We start from the raw sequence: 18,516 nt of genomic DNA on the forward strand, positions 1-18,516 counted from the left end.
TTAAAAAAACTTCGATTGGATAAGAAATTGGGAGGAGTTAATCTGGCAGATTTTAAAACATACCAAATAGCCTTCTTAGCAAAACAGGGGTCTTACTGGATATCCTCCCAACCGGACTATAGCCCAGTATGGCTGTCTGTAGAAAAAGCGATACTGAAGGGGCTCAGTCCTAGCGCCCTACTCACTGTCAAACCCAGCCCCAACCTAGGTCCAGGTCTAATCTTCAAAAACACGAAAATGGCTCTCTTAAAAGTCAGTAAATTTTTACCACATCAATTCCGACATTCACAGTGGGAGTCACTATGGCACAACACAGCCATCACATACAAAGGGAAACCTCTCAATTACCACTCCTGGATAGACAAGGGCGTCATATTCCCCCACCAACTCGTCGGAAACGCGCTACCCCTAACCTTTAAAGAAATTCAGGTTAAATTCCACCTCAATAATATTGAATTTTATAACTTCCTACACATTAAAGTGGCTCTAGCAAAGGCTAACCTGAAAGATGCCACTCCTTCCCTCCTAGATTTATTCCCCTCCCTTAACAAGCAAGGACACCAAGTCTCTAGCTTGTACAAATTAATGCGTCCGCAAGCGTCCTCCCTAAATGCACCCATCCAACGATACTGGGACTCATTCTCCTCCGTACCGAACTCGGACACAATTTGGACCAGAACGTGGGAATCCACCACCCGCCACAAAATATGCCCTACACTGTCTCAAACCAAGTTCTGGCTTCTACATAAAGCATTCTGGACTCCCAGGAGGTTGTTTCTTCATAAAATCAAAGACGATGACACGTGTTGGAACTGCTCAGGGGTGGGAGGAGATCTGGAGCACCTAGTCTTCAAATGCCCCTGTGTTATCTCGTATTGGGACAAGATCTTTGGTTTCGTGAAAGACGTCCTCCATATTACTCTACCAAGAGAATTCTCGTCGCTCGTACTAGGTTTTGCCAAAGCCGTCACTCTCAATGAAAACGATAAAGCCCTACTGGACCTGCTGCTGACGGCTGGGGTTAAAATCATACTTAACAACTGGAAAAGCACGAACAAAGCCTCCTTTCCTCACTGGTTGAACTGGGTATCGTACTTGAGAGGTGCTGACAATATATCCTTGACCTCCACCCCGTGGAGACCCCCATCGAGGAAAATCTGGTCCTCGCTAGACACTCATTTTGATGCATACAAACCTCCTTGAATCTTGTCTACAAGGTCCTAGAGCGTGTCATCACACAATGTTTCATTCTGTTTGTTAGCCAGTCTATGTTTTTGTACAATCTTTACCACAGAGTGATGACTCCAGCTCCCTCATGTACTACAGGTTTGGTTTACGAAAATGTACATCTTATGAAGCCTCTGCGCTAGTGGGGTGGTGCCTATCTCCTTCCAGGTCAGGCTATACATGACATCAGGTATCATCGGAATGTATGTGGACATTTTAAGGGGAATCTTATGTAACGTGATGGACTCATTGTTTTATGGACTCAATTGCATTATTGGTACCAACTTTCTGTATTCCTATTCATGTGACTTTTTATTGTTTCAACGCTCTGTAACTATTCGTACTGGACCGACTATTCCTGTACTGTTGAATCTCTTTGCAGCTCCTAATAAAAATCTTTTGAACACAAAAAAAAAATAGAAAATAACATTTTCAATACAATAGACATACCAATGCCACTTACAACACACCTATTTAGTAATTCCAAGATCTATACACACATCCACTCATTCATCAACAGACATATACAGTCACTCATACATGTACTCACTCATCATATGTACTCATACACTGATACATCCTGATCATCCTGTTACACACCGACACTCATCCATAGAGTAACTCACACATAACTCATATGTTCTAGTTTAAAACATATGTACTTACTCACAGATACACTATTAAAACAGTCATTCATTCACTAACATACCCATATATACACTCATCCACCCATACAGAATTTTTTTTTACCTATATAGCTACTCACCACACACGCTCATCCACCCATACAGTCCTGCACATATGCTGCCTTCAACACATACAAGCAGTAAGTCACTCATTCATGCATCTATACACTACGTAAGACCTCCCAACGTAGCATACAGACACTCAAACACTCAGACACTCCTACTGATAATCAAACAAACAATAACATATATAGACACTCATGTACCACTCATATAGCTACTCAGCAACACATGCAGCCACTTATACAGAACGTGAGAGACTGATACAGAAATGTATATATTTAAACATTACTCACTAACCCATGTATTCATTAAGATACACTTAATCAGTCAGTTATACAATCTATTTTTCACCAAAAAAGCAGTCATTTATACACTTATATACCCATTTCTTCTTCCATCAACCTTCAGATATACATATATAAAACATATTTAATTTTCAGAAAAACACCCATTCACTGGATGATTTCATCAGTGATGTCATCAGTGATGTCATTTGAGATGTCATGAGTGATGTCATGAGTGATGTCACTGACCATGTCATGAGTGATGTAATAGGTGACGTCATCAGCAGTGCATTGCGGGCGCGTGAGTTATAGTTAGCTGAACTAACTATAACGGGGGAATTTCAATGGTTTTATATGAGTGAAAGGTCCAGCTAACTATAACATGTGTCAAACCTACGTTTTTTTCAGTGAATTTCAAAGGTTTTGTAAATGCTACTTCCTAACTATAACGTGTGTAAAACCTACGTTTTTTTCAGTGAATTTCAAAGGTTTTTTAAATGCTAATTCCCAACTATAACGTGTGTAAAACCTACGGTTTTTCAAGTGATATATATATATATACTTTTTTTTTTCAGTCGGTATCCTCTAGCTTGGTTGAGTACAGGACAAAGATTCAGTAGGTGAAGAGACCACTGAGGGAACAAAAAAGGAATACATTTCATCCAACTTACTCTGTTGTTTTTCTTTCCAACAGTTATTCCTGAGGTTAGCTATGTAATCGTCTTCAACGCTCCGCTCAACATTCTTTAAGTTTGTCCCTGTGTATTCATCCTCAAAGTTATCTGTTACGTAGTAGATGACTTTCAAGTTTTCTGTTGTTCTTCTGTGCACGTGCCCAACAGACCTGGTCAGAAAAAAAGATAAGGTATCAAGGACTGCAGGTTTTTTTATTTTGCCAACAATTCCTGCCTGTAACTTTGGTTCACCACCCCACAGGCCAATGTTAGCTTTTGAATTGCCATTACATTTTCATTAAATTCATGTTCCAGATATTCCAAGAGATCTGAAACCTTTATTTAACAAACTATGTCTACCAATGTTAACTTTGACTCCCTTCTTTAGGAACCTAGTAATTATTTGGGGCCTTTTCAGAAGTGATTCAGAAGCCAGGAAGTTATGCTGAAGGCTGATTTGATGCTTAGTCAAAGCACAAAATCAGCGGACCTGGATTCAAGTATACTAGTAAGAATTGCAAAATCTGCCAATGCTCTTCAAACATGCAACAGCACACACTTGCATTAGCAGTGTTAACCTTATTCACTAGAAGGAAATACTGGGTAGTTTGTATTGTCACCCCATAACACATTCAGTAAAACCTACCATACGCCAATCACTGGTGCCTAGAAACACAACTGCCAACTCAGCTCTATTCTAATCAGCAACTCAATTGCACCAAAAAACCCGAATCCATAGAGCTTGCTTCACCAATATAGGTCAGTATTTTCCAATTACTGACTTCACTTTTTAAAAACATGAATAATATTTCTAATAAACTCTAATGACCTACTTTAGAACAAAATTCTTTTGGGGGATTCTTCCCAATTACAAAAGATGCGGTCAAGTTACTGTACCCCTGAAAAATCTAGTTGATACAGCTTGTTTTAAAAATAACGGATTTAAAACACTTGGGGTATATCATGAAATATAGCAGGCCCATAGAACAATCTATCACATCCCTAGCTTTAATCAACACACTTCCCTTTGCTATCATTCTAAAATGCTGCTGCTCGTACATGAGAGCTACCTTCAACGTTGGCAAGAACTGGATTTAGATAGGAGCGGATTATACTTTCAAAGGAGGACGAACAAAAAGAATAGCCAAAGAAGTATAATGGAACCCCTGAAAGCACAAGGGATGTGAGATACAAAGATATAGTCAAACTGGGGTTGTTGGTTCAAAATCATAAGGAGACATATTACTATAATAAAGTTTAAACAACAAACATTAGTTCAAGAAATTAATTGGACGAAAATATTTAAGTGTGTCTGTGATGAAATGTGCTTGGTGCTCAAAAAACGAGGCCCACAAATAAGTGGCATATAAGTGGGAAACACACAAGTACATTAATTACCCTAAATAATATGGGAACGTTTTTTTTCACTCTTATTCTTGTGTTAGTATCCTCCATCATAGTCCTGATGATGGTCTCGCAACTGATTGGGATTGAAAAGCCATCAACTTTGTAATTTACCTACCCTTACTGTCATTACATATTACAGAGGGTTATAATTAATGTACTTATGAGTGTCACACTTTTATTTAATTTATTAATATATGTGTGTTACTTTTGTTTTAGCACCAAGCTTTTTTTCCTCACTATTATTATTTCTTTTTAATTACTTTTTTGAACTCCTGTTTATTTCTTTCTATTATGTTAATAACACGTTATATTATTAATATTTCTTCTTAGGATTCTGAATCAGGGACCACAGTTTTGCCTTCAAAAAAAGAATGTGCAATTCCTAGGAACAGGTTATTCGCAGCTGATGGACGTTTTACAATTTCTCACAACTAAGGAGATACATTTCGCACATAATGAGTTACTCAAACGTTTTATCAAGACACCTAGATGGGGTTGATTCATACTTTTGATTGATTCTTAAATAATAGCACAGAGCACAACTTCATTCACCTGGATGTTAAGAGGACAAGGAATATTGACATTGTAACTCAGTGAATGGCATTAGAATCACTGTTGTACAATCGGGTCAATGTCGCTAGCCTTAAAGTCCACCATTTTAAAATACTTAATGATTTATACAGTATACTATACTCCTTACAGATAGCCTAAATGGAGGCTTAGAGATACCTCTATGTCCTTTTGCTGAAATTCCACTGAAGCAGACACTACTCACATTTCTGCTTCTTGCTCTAGAAACATACCATATTGGACTTGGGTATTCCAACTTTATGGATTATTCAAAACTGATATTCACTGAGGTGGCGAAATAATACTATTTGCTCAATCTGCAAAAATTCACTTCCTCTAAGTATGGTGTTGACATCAGTATTTCCATCGCAAAACTCGGATTTGCCTGTGCAGAGCTTCAAAGGGATCCGCTGGATCATAAAACAGACTGGTGTGAATTTGTATTTCCTTGTGGTTTGGAAATCATTCAAATAGTTCATGACAGTATAAGCTTAAAAGAATCTGGGATTCTATCATATATTGGATTCTCAATTACTCCTGGACAGTGGCGGCTGCCACTGAGTAGAACTGGTGAAGTGGTTTGGGGGTTGTAAAATATATTGAATTGTGACTTATCTTGCTGCCGGTCCGCTGCCTTGCATCGTCCTCTAAAGCAGGCAGCACCCGGGCACACAAGATCCCCAGAGCCGATCACAACGCTGCAATGCAGCGTTGTGATTGGTCTGAGCACCGTGGATCGGCGCTCGGACGGGGACAGGGAGCCTGTGGATGTTCCTCACCAGGATGGGTAATGCAGCTTGGTGGGGAACATGCAAAGTGTGCAGGACTGTTTAGACAGCCCAAAAGGGCCAGCCAAATTGTAATGCTCACTTCCTCCCCTTACTGGCTGTGATGACAGCCAAGCCCTACCCGCAAAGCTGCATGACAAAGGGAAAATAAAATGATAACGTTGTGTTATTAACATTTTATTTTTCCTTTTTCCACTGCAAAGAATAAGTGGGGCGGCGCTCCTACGCCTTAGCGGGGAGCCAGCATTGCTCCTGGATATACTCCTTGAATAACGATAAAACAATTTTATTAATGAATTCTTGAACAAATTTAATTTGGTGACTCTATTGTTGAATGTATGACACATCATTTTCTTATTTGGACTCATGATTAATTGTTGCAATGAAATGTGCATATCTGTATTTGTTACTATCTATTTTTTAAACTATCCTAAAAAATAAATAAAATAAGAACACATTCATACAACTATATGCTCATGGAGGAAGTCAGTATTCTATAGAGTGAAGAGTAGTGTACACCCTAATACAGATGCTGAACATAAGGATTTTGTTGCTCCCTAAAACAGCTAAAATCTTTGCGCCCTCAGAGGCAGGGATTATTAAGCATACTGGTGGAATCCATGTGAGGTTGTCAGAATACTGTAAAAAATTATAAGCCAGAACCCACACAGTACATTAGCGGAGTCACAAATGTCTTGAAGTTTGTAACAAATTGAACTTGAGTTCACATAAAAGAAAAGCTTTGAAAACAACAGATTTGTTCACAGATACACATCTATAATTGTCAAATAACAGCAGCTGTCCATAATACTGCATTTGACCTGTGCTGAATGCAATAAGGAAAATTATATTTGACTCTGGAACTCTTAATCCTGCTTCAGTTATCAATTTTTTGGGAAATCATCTGCTTTTTATTGCCACTGTACTGTACCTGAGATATTGTATTGTACATAGGCTCCCAGATTACACTCTCAAAAAACTGCAGGTGGTCCAGAATGCGGCAGCTAGGCTTGTGTTTAACATTCCTATCAGAAACCGTGTCAAGCTACACCTGCGACTGCTGCACTTGCTGCCCATCATTAAACGTGTAAAGTTCAAGGCCCTGGTTATCGCGCATCGTGCTCTTCTTGCGGGGGGCCTGAATACCTTAGGAAGCGCTTTGCATTTAGACAACTGAGGTCGGCATCCCAGCCTCTTGCACAGATAACCCGCGCGCGCCTACGAAGAATCTCTTGCCGTTAGGGCAGCCACAGCTTGGAATTCTCTGCCCTATTTTTGCGCAGGATTCAGGGTCTGGGGCAGTTTAAGAAACAGCTGAAAACCTTTCTGTTTTAATTAGCTTCTATTTTTTCCGCACCTCTAAGGCTTGCGCCGGGACACTCCTTGGAGTATCTGTGCGCGGACACACTTTGATAACATAACAAAACTGTCAGGTCAGTTGAAGCCCTTCTCCACTCGACCAAGACAGACTCTTACAACTGCGATCTCCCATCCTTTGGACCTTACTCCTGACATATATACACGTTTTCTTTCCAGCATTAGAAAGTTATTTTGTTAGACTTTGATATCTATTGACCCTGAGACAAAAAAAAAACACACCCTTGAATGATACATAATTAAATTTCCACTTAATCCTATATCTGAACAATATGAATTGCATTTTTTGAAGTTGACCTAACTGTTTTCTATAAAGGCAGCTGTACATTCTTTTTACAACAGTACTTTTTGCTGCGGAATAATTTAGTCTGTGCAAAATCATCCATCCTTCGTTCCTATAGTATTTTCACATTTCTGCATCACTTAGCTAATGTGCTTTCTTGGCCTCTTATCTCTCTGACGCAAAAAGGATGCACATTCGAGAGGCGAGATGTGGACTGAAGTGATACACTGCCACATGCTGCTTGACAACAGAGGATTTTTAATTTAGTCCACCATTGCTATATACTGTGACCACTTCCTGACACCTCACAATGACAATCAAATACAGGATTAAAGTTCATCCCAGCAGATCTCTCTGTCATTTCTCCCTTTAGCATATACCTGCTCATGACCATAAACTTGAAGCAAAATATCAGAATGGCAACCCCATGTATTAACCAGCTAAGAGGACTATGAAAATAACAAATCCTATTAAGTGACCTGCAGAGCTGCTCAAAGCTGCTAGCTCAATGAAAACCATAAACCAAGCTCCGGTCACTCACACTCCTTCATCCATCACAGAGTTAACAGCTACAAGTCCTAACACGACAACCGCACCACGATGGTACTCATGTACAACCTGTAAACGCTTCCCACACAGGATCAAAGCAAAGAAAACACACATCCAATCACAAACCCTTTAAGGGGTAGCATGCTACCCATTTAAACAAGCACTTCAGCGCCCCACATAAGGCTAGTAAGCACTAAATAAATATTGCAATACAATACAAATTGCAGTTGGATTAGGTCCTGCACTTCCCAATACTGTGCCTTAAAACAAATCAGATTTATGAAGCCACCATTGTTTTATTAGAGCATTGGTGGCTTCCTTTTCTCTTGTAGAGTATTCTAGTTCAGAACGTTGGTCACACGATATTCATTCCCTATACATTCTACACACTATACAAGCTTACTCAAAGCTTCCCCAGTCTCCCAACATAGCCTGAAAGCAGGGGTGGCTCCTCTATTTACGACAAAGGAGAGTTGCCCTCTGCTGAAAGCCGGCAAAGGAAAAAAATAAAATGATAATAAAACAATTTTATCATCATTTTATGAGCCGAGGCAGGGGCGGGGGCATCCATAGTGACGCAGCAGCACCAGGGAGAAGGGGGAGTGGTGGGCCCTGCTAAGTGCACATGACCGTTTGACTGGTTGTCTGGGGCCGGCCAAACCATGGTGAGCATTGCTAAATGCGCATGATGTTTTGGCCGGCAGTCTGGGGTCTTTCTCCAACCTGAGCTGTGTTGTACAGTTGGGTGGACAACCAACACAGACTCCCAGTCCTTGTCTGAGCGCCCAACCAGGGTGCTCAGACCAATCCCAGCACTGTTCTCATGCTGGGAGAGAAAGGCTGGCATTGGCAACTGGAAGCCTGCGCAGTGTGCAGCAGTTCCTGGATTGGAGGTGAGGATCAGGAGCAAGGCAGCGGCCGTCGGAGAAGGTAAGTGCTATTTTATATATTCATATTCTGTCTTTTTTTGTTTGTGTACCCCCTCCCCAGTCCCATCTCTTGGCAATACGAGCGCCTGCTACTGCCTGAAAGCTGTGAATAAGAGCTAGAACAATGAAAAGTGGTTCAACTGTAATCTATGTACTCAGCCTTCTTTAATTACCAATTCAGGATGCCACTTTCATCTACGCTACAACCTGAATCACCACATATCTGCTTTTTAAAACTGAAACTAAGCAGTGAGGCATGCAGGAGATATGAGGTAATGAGGACAAGGTAGCCTAGATGTCATGTGATGCGATACGGCGTGGCCAACAGCGGCAAGATGGTGGATGCTTTTTGAGCCAGCTCCGTGCCTGGGCCCACGATCCAGCACCATCTATCCCCTGAAGGAGACCATAGTACCAAGGTGGCTTGACCGGTGAGGTGCAGAGCCAGGGGGCCCAGGTAAATACTCCGGCAGCCCAGAGTACCGCCCCGAATCCTCCTGAGACTGGGGGTGGCCGGCATGGTGTGCCAGGCACGGGCATGATTAGAGAGGCCTGCGGACCCATCCTGACTCTGGGGTGTGGCTGCTGGCCCCTTGCTCTTGCCTCAGGGGGTTGGGCAGGTGTTATTTGCCGCGGCCCCTACCAGTGAAGTTGCGATAGCCAATCTGTGCACTGGGTCATTGATAGCGAGGAGCTGGATGGCAGGAGCCTGAAGATCATGCTAGGCCTCTGAGACGGCGACGGTGAGCGCTGGGGTAGTCATCGTCTGCCCCCCTTCCTCACACTGCATCTGGGCACCTGTTGGACTTGCCCCACCTGTGGGACTGACTTTGTTTTGAACTTGCTGAGAGGCCTGTGGGCTCCCGAAGTGAAGCGGATTGGCTGAGGGGGGCCGCGGTGACCATACTCCGAGGGGCACCCTAAACGTCACCTGGCTTTACAGTGATGGGCCTGCTGGAGATTTTCCCTGTGGGGAGGTGGCAGCGAAGTAGAGCAGCTACGGGCTGTGCTGATGACGTAGCTGGCCCCCGGGGACAATGCAGCTTGACCCTGGGGTGCGGCCACTGGCCTCTTGCCTGCAGAGGTTGTCGGGTGTTAGTTGCTGCTGCTTGGGACACCTCGATAGCCAGTCCGTGCACTGGGTTGCTGCCTGTGAAGACTGGCTGACAGAGATTGCACTTGGTCTCTGAGCTGGTCTATAGGCCCCTGACCCGGACGGCGATGGTGAGTGCACATAAGGGAGTGCTGGGGGCACTGGGCATCGCTGCAGGAGAAGACCGAGTCTGCCCCCTTCCTCACTCTGATGCCAGGCAACTGTTGGAACTTCCCCACTTGTGGGACCGACTCTGATTAGAGCGAGTGCTGACCCTGCTTGCTCGCTGGTGGGTGGTACAAATGAAGGACTCTCGTTTGTTTAGGATCCTGGGTTAATGAGCCTCTAAGATGATTCTTGGTGTGCCTTTTAAAATATCTTTCCCTTTTCACTGTTTAATTCACATTGTGAGGCCACATAGAGCTCCTCGTGCATGAGCCTGGCACCTTTTTGCAGGAACAGAACAGCTACTGATATTTAATGGCACCAATGCTCCAGAAGAATGCTTATTCAATAATGATGCAAGTGGATGAGACAGGCGAGCCACTTGGTCTGATGTAAATGTTGTTTTCCACCTTCAACAGCACACCATCTAGAATTGAAGTATGGCTGCTTCCTGACATCCTTGCTGGATAATCTTCACACTGCTTGGAATAAGATTTTCAAGTGCTTCTCTTTGACAGTAAACTCCTGGAGCTTAAAACCCAGATAGCATGTAGAAATCATTACTACCCAATCACTTCAATTTGGTCAGACATGTGACTGTACCCAGGCGATCATCATTCACACAAATCTTTATCTCTGACTTTCACTGTCCATAAAAAAGTTTTTTTAATGTACTGAAGTGCCATCTATTAGGGTTAAACATTCCCTTATGAATGAGTTTCCATAACCCCATCTAAGGGGATGAAGAGTAGATTTACCAGTTTAAGCACTGTAAGATACTTTTTTCTGTAGTTTGCCCAACTTATGTATTTGTTTTCATTGTTTGATGATCTAAGTAACACAGTACTGTAGTAGAATATATACATACAATGAAATGTGCAGTTCACATGATGCCTTCAAATTGTACAAAGAGTTTACATAACAGAATGATTCTCTTCCAATGTTTTTTTTTTTTGTTTGCTTCTGCATGCATATTGAATGAGGTTTGAATCCAATTGTTTATTTATTGACTATACACTACTGAATAACTATTGCTAAAAGAAGTGTTTAACACTCTACAGGGGGCAATACATTTATGTTCAACTCATTTGGAAAGGCTCTACCGCAGTATTTAAACTTTCGTAATATATGATGTGATAATAAAGTTTTTTGTTAAGAACCTGAAGTTGAAAATGTATTTAAAATGAAGTTGCCAGTTGGCATATACGGTGTGCATTCCTTCAAATTATTGTTCTGGCAATTGGGTATTCACCGGTGGTTATACATAATCTTCTAGAGTATCAGAAAGTTACAAGTACAATATTGCACCTATTAAGCTTGAAAAAGGCAGTTGTGTCTACTAACTGTGTAAATGGAGCTATTTAGTCCTGGAGCTAAAGTGACAGAGAACTAAGATCAGTTTTCTACAATCGGAGGTTGCAAAAAGGCAGAGTGAAGCGGAGTTACAATCTCTTTGGCATATGGAGAAAGGACAGCCACCGATCCCAGCAACTTTCAAAGGACCACTAATGCGCAAACCAAAGAGGATCACCTGTGTTTTTAGATACAAGAGGCTTCAGAAAACTGAAACCTCCACAAAGCCAGAATCAAAAATGCACTGGACAAAGTTAGTGTACCTGAGGCTGCCCTGTTTGGCACTGGATGTATTGTGCTAAGCTGGATCTGGTAGAGGATAAAGAGATTATGATATGTTAAATATAAAATGGGAGCCCTCGTGGGCATTGTGGGGCACAAGTGAGATGCCAATATCTAATAAAAACTAACAGCCCAGTTATGGTATCTACAATATGTAACGCACAAAAAGAAATATTCAAACCCTGTCATACATCAGAAAAGTCATCCATCAATACTCAGTGAAAAATCCAAAAGGGAGGGATTCCAGGACACAATATTGGCCCTGGGTAACCACTGGAGTGACTGCTGAACAAAGATCAACAGGTTGCAATACTGCACACCAGCTTCCTGGTACGGCGCAAACCACCTCGAAGTGCAATGAGAACCAGGCCCTGCTGTTAATCCCGGACTGGAGGCTATTGTAGGCAGAGGACCCCCAACAATGAGACAGACCACAGACTTCAGTTGAATTGCCCGAAGACCGTGGCTGGATCAGGCCAGGCTATGCAGAGGAGTGACTTTGGTGAGGCCTGAACCCAGAAAACTTGGCCTACGGGCTAGAGAAAGAAGCTAGACATACCGGCTCACCTTTGCAGGCAGAGAGACAGTGTGGAGGGAGACCCTGCTTAGCATGCTGATCCGGCTCTCCAACCCGCTGGGTGCTCAGGTAGGTCATTACTGTCTGTCCCTAGGTCGCAACAGTGACATGCAAGCTGCAAGGTTGGGGTAGCTCAACACAGCTGGGCTGACCAAAAATGGTAGAGAAATCCTGAGACCTGCAGGTGTTTGGCACAAACAATGAGGTACAGAGATGGCATTTGTAGAGGGAGGGGAACAAAGCAATGTAGTTGCCACGTAGGCAGCAGTGGCAATCTGGGAATCGCTTGGGCTCGTGAAGAGACCTTCTGCTCCGTGAGCACTGCTGTGGCAATGCCTTTTTCATAGAGAACAAGGCTTTGATACATGTTGTCTGGGGAAAAAATTAGTGTGGAACTCAGCCCAGAATACTGCCACTTGGGGCTGTGGGAGGAGCTTGAACACAAGTAAACCACAATGAAATGAACACTTACGGCCACAACCTGCATATGATTCCTGCAGTACAAACGGGGGTGGCGATGGATCCCTGCAGTGACATGGTGTGCATCTAAGCACTAGGAAGCTCAACACGGCGATTGCAGTCGTATGAGTGCTGGTGTGGCTAAAAATGTTGGTACGTCAGTGATGGTGGCACGCTTGAACTTTATGAAGTGTAAAAGGCATTAAACAGCCAATGACTTCCCAGGTTCTGAAGCAGCAAAGACCGATGTAAGCTAGTGCTGCAACATGAAATGTCCCTCACACAACCAGGCAAGAGTCGAAACAGCGCTGGTTGCTGAGGCAGTAAGCACAATCCAGAACAGAGGGTCATCGGACAGTGCAAGACGTATGACACAGGATGGTACAAGTTCCAGCTCTGACACAAAGTTGTCCTTGTATAAAGACTCTGGGTCTCTCATAGTTTACAAAAATAGCTGAAGACCTGTGACTGTGTGACATACAAGTGGCAAGCAGCTCCCCTCTGTAGGATTGTTCATAGAACCTGCTCCTTTGGTGGGAGTTGGGTGCTGTCGGCAGTGGCATGAATTAGTTTGATAAGAATTAAAAAGGCAGTGTTCGGTCAGCACAGAAAAGGGTTTTGAAAGTGGTTGGAAACCCATTAGACTCCGAACACAAGGTCGATCACTAAGCAATTTAAGATACATTCTATTATCTCAGGCACAGGGGAGCCCAGAGAGTGTTCCTACAGGAGACACACCTCATCGAGATAGAGGCCGAGAAACTGCAGCGTGCGTGGAGGGGCAATCGCCACTGGTATTGATCATAAACACAAAGTACCCTGTTCTGGGTCCAACATGTAGTCTCAATTTGCAGCAAATTACGTGATTACGATAAGGAAGTCAAATTTGTTTTAGTAAACGGCTGACTGGATAGAGCAGATATTCTGCAAGGTAGCATATATGCACCCAATTCTGTTTAGGTGGCTTTCCACACAATTCTCTGGGAACGCTCGAATGACTGGAAGCATGCGCCTCTGGTTCTGGATCACTAGGACTGTGTATTATATTTAGATCCTTTCTGTCACAATGGTGGAAAAGACAGACCATGGGCTTGCCACCTGGATGGAGAATTGTAGGCTTTTAGACTCCTGGAGAAAACTACTCACGGGGCCCAGAGAACACACTTTCTGATGAACTACATGTCACATTGAACTGCTTACCATGTACAAGTTCACTCCATCAGTCTCATACTGTGAATATCTTGGTAGAACACTGACAGACTACAACCCTATATTGTATGGCATTGGGGGGAAAATTACTTACCTTCAGTAACGCCTTATCTGGTAGAGACATGATCTAGCCACAGATTCCTTACTCTTGAATTTCTCAAGCATCAGACTGGATCCAGAAGATTTTTGTTGAGCAATACCCATGCGGTGGCGTCAGTTGGTTCCGCGTGACGTCGTCGGCATCATTTGTGCCATTGTGACGTCCCCGTCACCTATATAGGCACCGACTTGGCGCACTGACATCAGTTACGTTTTACACCTTCCCACGCCAGAAGCACGGAGCCATGAACTGTACTGACACTGGTGTGTTTGTGAACAACTAGGGCTGTGAAAGGTATCAGCCCTCAACCTAGAAACCTGTCCACAGTGCGGGGAGGATGGGTGGGTCAGTAAGGAATCTGTGGTTAGATCATACCTTAACCAGATAAGGTGTACTTCGGGAGGGAGGTCGAAAGCGGTCAATTGCTGCCACTCAATCTCCACGCAAGAAGGCATAGAGTTGACAGGTTCGGGTGGAGGATCCGCCCTAGCTGCTGCGACAGAAGATCCTACTAGCCTGATCGGAGTATTGATGTTCAATTGTAGAAGCTCAGGATACAAGACTGAGTCCAGTCCGGAGCCACAAGAATGACTTGGGCCCAGTTGCTCCTGATCTTCCTGAGCACTGTGGACAGGACTGGTATGGGCAGAAAGGAGTATAGGAGGCCTGAGTTCCACTCCGAGCGAGAGCTGCCTAGGAAACTCCAGCGCGCAAAACTGCTGACATCGCACATCTTGGAGGAGACGAACAGATCTAACCAAAGCTCTCCCCATTTTTAAAGAGACCTTGCGCCACCTCAGGACGGAAACGCCCTTCGTGATCCACTAGGCATCGACAGCTGAGTTAGTCCGCCCTGGCATTCGGAGAACCTGCCAGGTGTTGAACCACCAGGGACATGCCCTGCTGTTCCAGCCATGTCCAGAGCTGCAGGGCCTCTTGACAAAGGGTCCACGACTCCACCCGCACTGTTTGTTTCAGTACCACATGGCAGTGGTGCTGTCCATGAACACTAGAATCCACTTTCCCTCGACTGAAGGAAGAAAGGCTTTCAATGCCAAACAAATCGCTCGGATCTCCAGCAAGTTGATGTGGAGTCCGGATTCAGCCGGAGGCCAGAGTCCTCTGATCACCACCTCCCCCAAATGGCCGCCCCATCACAGGAGTGATGCATCAGTCACTACTATGTGGTATAGTTAGGGAAGGGAGAGGGGTCTGACTCTCACCCAATCGTGGTTGGTCAGCCACCATTGCTGGTCTTGTGCAATTCTCTCCAACATGATCCAGATCTCGAAGGGAAGGGAGTAGCACCTTTGGACTATCTGTAGAACCCACTTGTTCGAAGTCATGTTCTGCCAGTGGTGGTGGTGATGGCTGACCCTGCCACCAACTAGCCATCCATGATCTGGAAGGGCTGGACTAGGAAGGTTTGGAGGCTGAAGCTACAGGGGTTTGGAGGTCTGACCTGACCTCTGGCCGTCCGACCCACGGGGTCGAAACGAGTCATGCCCATGATCGCGCAAAGGTTGCTAAAAGTGCACAGTCTTGTGGCTGGGGTATGGCTGGCGCAGATGAAAGCCCCTTCCATAGCCATGAAGGGGGTCAAAGGCAGACAGGGGACGTGTGGCCATTGAGAGGTCCAAGGACTTGGCCGTAGCCCATGAGTCCTTAAAGTGCTCCAGTGGCATGTTTACCTTGTCTTCGAAGAGACGGGTGCCGTCAAAAGACATGTCCATGAGAGAGACCTGGGCATCCCCTGAAAAGGTAGAAGTTCTCAACCAGGCAAGGAGTCGAGCAGCCACCCTTAATAAAATCGCTCTGCCTAGCGAGTCAGTCGTGTCGAGACCACAACAAATGGCAAACTTTGCTGCAACTCTCCCGTCTGACACTGCTTCTCTGGGACATGTGGTAGCAGTTGCGCAACTGTTACCTGCAGGGAGTGGGAGTTATAGCGCAATAGGCATGCAGTGTTCACCAACTGCAATGCAAGACTGGCGGAAAAAAAATGTTTTTCTAATCCCAACTGCCCAGCCTCTTGGCTCCCCGTCCAGGGGTGCGGAAGGGAAGGCGGCATGGGAGGTAGAGGCTTGGACCACCAAGCTCTCAGGGTAGGGTGGTTGGTGAGAAAATTTGGGTCGGAGGTGCAGTTCGTGGTGACGGGCGATTGCCTTATTCACATGGGCAACTATGCTGTGCTTGGACCAGGTTCCCAGTAAGACATCAGTTAAGGCCTCGTTGAAGGGCAGCAAGGGTTCTGAGGAGACACCTGGTTGCAGAACCTCTGTCAAGATAGTCATCTTGGCTGCCACGGAAGAGAGCTGCAGGTCCAGGACCTCAGCTGCCCTTCGCACCACCATAGCGTATGATGCTCCCTTCTCATTAGCCACGGTAGGGGCTGAAAGCAGACCAGAATCCGGAGGGGTATCTAGTCCACTGGCCTCACCCAATTCTTCGCACCAGTTCATGTCTTGATAAGGTTGGTCTTGTAAAGGGTCCATTGACACCTCCCAATCTTCTCCCATTCCTAGCCTTTCAGAAAAAAGGATGAAGAACAACCTAGGATGAAGGATGAAGAACCTAAGGGTTCTGTTGGCGTCGGTACTTGCTGATCCGGCTCTGGGTCGTGGTAAGAAAATGAATGGGGCTGGTGCTGCCAGAAGGGAGTGGGGGGAGGGTGTCTCAGTGTCGGGGCTGGCACGAGGTCATGGCCGCAATCAGTCTGGATCCATCGCTGGATTCATGGGGCGGGGGGGGGACTTGAAGCCACTGTAGTAGAACCCAATGGACCCCCCTCTGAGCTTCCAGGGCCCGAAGGCACACCGGGAGGGCCAGGCCGACCAAATATGAGGCACATGGCATCATAAAACTCTTTGAGCTGGGCAGGGGTCACACGGCTCCCTGGAAGGTGGGGAAGAACAGAGCCGATCCAGGCGCAGGCTTAGAGGAACAAGGCCTAAAACGCCGAGACTCCTCCGTCGTGTCGGCCAATGAACAGGGGAGGTTGAAGCTTGCTTTGACTTCTTATGTTTTTTGAGGTTCTTACCTGACAGACTCGATGACTAAGTGAGAGGACGAATACTTAGGACTTGCGGAGCAGTGTCTGGACCTGACCTGAGGAGAATGACTAGGTGCTGAGCTCCGGGCCGCAAGCAACTTTAGGGACTGCTCCCTCAAAGCTTTCGGAGCCATGACCTGGCAGTCGGAGCATGACTGAGTTGTGGTCGCGCTCCAAGCACCAGAGACAAACCAGGTGTGGGTCTGTCACAGATATGGCGCGGCGGAAGGCGCTGCACGGTTTGAACCCAGAAGTCTTCAGGGACATGAGGAAAAACCTACTCACCAAAGAAAGGATAAAAAAAAAGTGGGAAAAAACCTGCCAAAAAGTTGCTGAGGGTAGTTTCCTCATGAATCTTCGCTGGCTGGCTTGGAAAGAAAAGAACTAATGTCAGCACGCCGAGGTGGTTGTCTACATATATGACGCAGACATCACAATGAGGCAGACGATGCCGACGTCATGCGGAGACGACCAACGCCACCAACCAGTGCACATAGGTATTGCTCGAAGAAAAGTCTTCCGGCTCAAGTCTGATGTCTGGGAAATTCAAAGGCAAGGAATCTGGGGCTAGATGTCTCTATTAAATTGTGTATTATAATAATAGCAGGAGAGAGGAAAATCATGGGGCCTGAACTGACCACTGTAGGCAGCAATTACAAGATCTAAAAGGTTAGTAGTTCACAAGGCCTCCCACTGACTAACACTTCTAATCGAAAGAGCAAAATACCACAAGCTAAATGAGAAACTGTGGCACCTCATTTACAGAGGGGGATAAGGCTGGGCGATTCCTTGCATGGTTGGCTACACCCGTGCAGGAGAGGTGCCAATCACACAGTTAAGGAATAGACTAGGTGATCTAATAGGAATTCAGAATGGCTTCAATGAAGCATCCAAGACTACTCTGTGAAACAATACCAAGTCTTCAAAAGGGATTCACACAAAATATAATACTATTTAGAGAAGTTGGGCCTAATGCAAATACCCCATGAATACTGGGATAAATTAAAGGGCCAGGTGACAGAGTTTGTGGTGAAAGGGTCTTAAAGAGACAAAGCTCATGGAAAAAACATGGGATCAGTTGGTTTGGCTGAAGAATTTAATATAAAATTTTCAGGAGAAATGGTGCTGACATTGGACGAAATGTACTTGCTTGCCCTGGATTTAGGGCACTTTCTGGAATCAACTAGAGATTACCCAATAGTCCCCTTAACTCAGCATCGACATGACCCCCTGAAAAGGCCACATATAGGGCACTGTGCCTGTTAAATTCAGACTACAAAATCACTAGTAAAATCCTAGCAAAGAGACTCTTCACTACACTCCCAACACTGGTACACATAGAGCAAAGTGGTTTATCGCTGGGTGTGGTACATCCTGGAACATCAGACG

At 44.8% G+C, this 18,516-nt stretch overlaps 1 protein-coding gene across 1 annotated transcript in view; it reads right to left on the bottom strand.

Annotated features, from left to right (window-relative positions):
* Positions 1–18,516, bottom strand: part of DNAJB12 (DnaJ heat shock protein family (Hsp40) member B12) — a 255,070-nt gene that overhangs the window by 38,905 nt on the left and 197,649 nt on the right. Inside the window, exon 7 of the mRNA XM_078643078.1 lies at positions 2,932–3,104. Within this exon, the coding sequence (XP_078499204.1) occupies positions 2,932–3,104 (173 nt within the window). The remainder of the gene's footprint in view (positions 1–2,931; positions 3,105–18,516) is intronic.

Source organism: Lissotriton helveticus, chromosome 5_1 (assembly GCF_964261635.1).
Source record: "Lissotriton helveticus chromosome 5_1, aLisHel1.1, whole genome shotgun sequence".
Taxonomy (NCBI): Eukaryota; Metazoa; Chordata; class Amphibia; order Caudata; family Salamandridae; genus Lissotriton; species Lissotriton helveticus.